At 60.3% G+C, this 3698-nt stretch overlaps 1 protein-coding gene across 4 annotated transcripts; it reads right to left on the bottom strand.

Moving 5' to 3' along the window:
* Window positions 1-599: 599 nt before the first annotated feature.
* On the bottom strand, window positions 600-3059 carry ZNF575 (zinc finger protein 575). Of its 4 annotated transcripts, none has more exons than XM_086352893.1 (4): window positions 2687-3059; window positions 2298-2407; window positions 1784-1895; window positions 600-1322 (listed from the first exon to the last, which is right to left on the bottom strand). In XM_086352893.1, the coding sequence occupies exons 3-4, from the start codon at window positions 1863-1865 to the stop codon at window positions 667-669; spliced, it is 738 nt and encodes a 245-aa protein (XP_086209019.1). In that variant the 5' UTR covers window positions 1866-1895; window positions 2298-2407; window positions 2687-3059; the 3' UTR covers window positions 600-666. The 4 variants fall into 4 exon arrangements, with proteins under 4 accessions (XP_086209019.1, XP_086209020.1, XP_086209018.1 ...); XM_086352894.1 differs by having other exon boundaries at window positions 2315-2407; window positions 2687-2996; XM_086352892.1 differs by having other exon boundaries at window positions 2508-2700.
* Between the last annotated feature and the right edge of the window lie 639 nt (window positions 3060-3698).

The raw sequence follows: 3698 nt of genomic DNA, 5'->3' as shown, positions 1-3698 counted from the left end.
CCCCCCCAAGTGCTAGGATAAATTCTTAGACGTGGAATAGCTGACATGAACATAGACACATTCAAACTTCTTTACACCTATAGTTGGGGGTTCCCTGGTGGCTCAGACGGTAAAGAATCTGCCCACAGTGCAGGAGACCAGGTTCAATCTCTGGGTCAAGAAGATCCCCTAGAGAAAGGAATGGCTACCCACTCCAGTATTCTTGCCTGAAGAATTCCATAGACAGAGGAGCTTGGGGGGCTACAGGGACCTATGGGGTCGGAAAGAGTCGGACACGACTGACTAACACACACACACACAGTCAATGGCCAAAGTGGAGGCACTAATTTAAACTCACAAGGAGAGCTTGTCTCCACACTCCTCAGCAGCACACAATGCTAGCAGTTTAACCTTTGCCATATGAATAGGTGGGGTGGAAACCAGAGCCAAGACCTTTCTAACCACGCCTCCAGGTCCATGGTTGGGACTCAGTGCAAACTCTTATGGATGACACTTTCCTTTCCCCCAAACAAAGGATTCCTCCGCCTCTAAGTTTGAGCCCAATGCGGGGTCAACTTCCCTTTCGTCTACCTGGAAGAGGCAAGTCCATACAGCCTGGCTTAGAGATGCCACCTCTTTATTGACGGGGGCTGGCAGCAGAAGGAGCCAGTGAGCCAAGAGGAGCGCTCACTCCCGCTCCCCGGGGCTCTCCGGCTGGTGGCTGCGCTGGTGAACGAGTAGGAGGCGTCTCTGGCCAAACGCCTGACTGCAGCTGGAGCAGCGGTGCCGCGCGGTGGCCTGGCTGCCTGGCGCGGTCGGGGGGTCGTGGCACAGGCGATGGGCCGCCAATTTGGAGGGGAATGAAAAAGCCTTGGGGCAGTGTGGGCAAGGATAGGGGCGGGCGTCAGTGGCATGGTGCGTGTGGCGGTGGGCCGCCAGCTTGGAGGGGTAGCAGAAGGACTTGGGGCAGTCGGGGCATGGGTAGGGGCGGGTGGGCGCGTGGGTCCAGAGGTGGGCTGCCAGCTTGGAGCGGTGGCCAAAGGCCTTTGGGCAGTGCGGGCACGGGTGCGGGCGGGCGCCGCTGTGCGTGAGGCGGTGGGCGGCCAGCTTGGAGGGGTAGGAGAAGGCTTTGGGGCAGTCGGGGCACGGGTGGGGGCGGGCGCCGCCGTGTGCCAACCGGTGGGTGGCCAGCTTGGACGGGTACGAGAACGCCTTGTCACAGTCAGGGCAGCGGTGCGGGCGCTGGGGCGGGGGTCGCCGACGGGGTCGGGAAGGCGCCCCCGTGGAGGCAGCGGGCTCTGGAACAGACTGGCTGGGCTTCTGCGGCGGGCCCTGGTCGGGAGCTAGGGAACAGGCGGGTTGGTGGGCTCCAGAAAGCAGCCAATGCCCTGAATCTAGACCAGACTCCCCCTAGACCTTGACATTCTAGGGTATCTGGACACCTCAAGGGTCATATTGTGGTTCCCCAAATGGCTTGATCCTGCTCCTCACCCACTGCCATGCATCCTCCTAAGGCAGGCTCCAAAGAGTTACATCTCTGGAACCCCAGACCTAAGCTTTCCCAAAGCCACTAAAGTGTTCGTTTCCAGGATCCTCCCAAGTGATAACCCTGAAATCCCTACAGAAGATCACCGAGGTCCCCCAAAGACAACCTGGAGGATTCCCCAGAAGGTTGCGTTTTAGGGATCCGAAATGGTTATCACCCTGGGCCCTCAAACTGTCACCCTAAGGTTCCCACAATACGTGACTCTCTTGGCCCCAATTCCTGGAGAACGCCCCCTACCCCGGGTGGAGACGCCCTCACCTTCTCTTTTGATCACAGGCTCCTTGTCAGTGGGACTAGGCTCGGCGCCCCCTGCCGCAGACTCCGTCTCTCGCTCCAGCATCCTGCTGGCCCAGAAACCTAGAGGGAGGACCTAGCCGGGAGAGGGGGCGACGCCGGGGGTTATCAGGCTGTTGGGGATAGGACTGAGAGCCCATATTCAGGGGTTAGTTTGTTCAGGAGCAGGGGCTATCACGTCAGGTCCTAGAAGGCGAGGGTGGGTGGAGCCTAAGGGCGCAGTGGGCGGGGTTACGCAAACCCGACCCAGAAGCAGTCTGGAACCTAGACCCCGAGATTGAGCCTTCCGGCGGAGTGGGTGGGGCCTCTACAACTTTAACTCCCAGCCGCCCCGGGCGCGGAGCAGGCGGGGCTTAAGCCCAGGTGGGCGGGACCGGCCGCGGATGGGTGGAGTTATACAATTAAGACCCGAAGTCGGTTGCTCAGCAACTCTGTCCCAGGGGAGGGGCCTAGGAGCTCAGTGTGCGGTAATACACACCCAATAGGTAGCTTTACCCGGCTCTTGGCTCAGTCTCAGTCCATAGACGCCGCGTGCACTGCCTTTCAACCACGGAGTGGAGCTGGAGACGTGGAGAGGAGAGGGGAGACCTGGAGAAAGACACAGAAAGAGCGTGGCTCGTGTGTTGCGATCCAGAGACCCATAATGGACTTCTCCCTCTAGGTCGCAAGCGTCCGAGCCTTCACGCACCCCTTGGGATCATGGCATTCGGGCATCAGTGTAACCTCCCAAGGCTCAGGGGGCAATGCAGCCCCTCCGGAACCTATGCATCAGGACCCCAATGGGTCCTTCTCCGGGAACTGTGGCGTGCAGGCCCCACTCCATTTCCCGAGACCCAGGTGTCTGGGTCCGAACCCCTGCCCCCTCACCTGAGGACGGCCCCTCCCTGGGGGCGGGGCTCCGGGCCCCTCCCTCGGCGGCCGTGGCCACTGCAGAGCTGCCTTCGGATGCTGGGGAGCTGCACCACCCGGCGCGCGCCCAACGACGGGAAGGAAAAGGAGGGAGCGCGCGCGAGCTGCTGGGCCCAGCCTCATTTCCATCCCCTCCTCCCACGCCGAGACGTTGGGGGCGTCAGTTCGCATGCGCAGTCGCGGCTCGCGGGGGCTGCTGCGGAGGAGACGGAAAGGAAGGAGTGGGTGGGTTCTCTAGGCCAGCGAGTTGGCGAGCAGGCGCACAGCTACAGGCCGAAGGACCGGAGGAAAGTGTCCTGCGGCTTGCGGGGCCTACGGTGGCTGACTGGGGTCAAGCACGTGCAGGAGTTAACCTAACTCGGAGATCACTGAGACAGCCTTCTCTTTTTATGTTCCCCTTCTTTTCGAGAATTCCGCTGGGAGCTTGAGTTCCGTCTCGCGAATCAGTTTCAAGAACCCGCTTCCTATTCTCCCCTTAAAGGCATTGGCAAGGAAAGGGTAGCCATTTCCTCGAGAGAGGACGGAAGCGGGACTCCGGGCTCAGAGGGAGCCGATGCCCAGTGCAAGTCACGTTATTTGCACAGCGCCCGACACTTTTCGCCGTTGGGTGATTCACGATTCTCAGCCCCTCGCACCCCAATGCTAAGGCCCTGGGGCAGGGAGGGCGGCAGTGTCCACGTTTCCCGGGCCCCCGCGTTCCTGGCTGGAGCTCCTGAAGCTAGGCCCAGGGTGGCTTGCCTGGCACCATTACGTGACGGTGCACCTTCCCGCCCCGCACAGGAATGATCGTGAAGTGCCCATAAACTACCCCCGCATGGGTGGGTCTTCAGTTTGATAATCCACAAGATCTGGCAAACCCTGGCAGTCAAGGGAGTTATAAGGAAGGATTATCTGGGCTCATTTCCCCACCCACTCCTCCCAGGTGATTTTTGAAGCTATATACCAGGCCTCCTATTCCATAAAAATATTT

Source organism: Bos grunniens, chromosome 18 (genome assembly GCF_055505025.1).
Source record: "Bos grunniens cultivar Pamir isolate PY7600 chromosome 18, Bosgru_T2T1.0, whole genome shotgun sequence".
Lineage (NCBI taxonomy): Eukaryota > Metazoa > Chordata > Mammalia > Artiodactyla > Bovidae > Bos > Bos grunniens.
Note: the sequence above shows the minus strand (reverse complement) of the source record. Positions and strands in the feature narration are given on the sequence as shown.

What these genes read in the sequence shown, in the direction of transcription:
- ZNF575 (XM_086352892.1), bottom strand. An exon ending in CGGGTAAAGCTACCTATTGG is followed by an intron (nt 1,896 to 2,297) that starts GTGTGTATTACC and finishes TCTCCCGGCTAG; the next exon opens with GTCCTCCCTCTAGGTTTCTG. An exon ending in GCCTGTGATCAAAAGAGAAG is followed by an intron (nt 1,323 to 1,783) that starts GTGAGGGCGTCT and finishes CCTGTTCCCTAG; the next exon opens with CTCCCGACCAGGGCCCGCCG.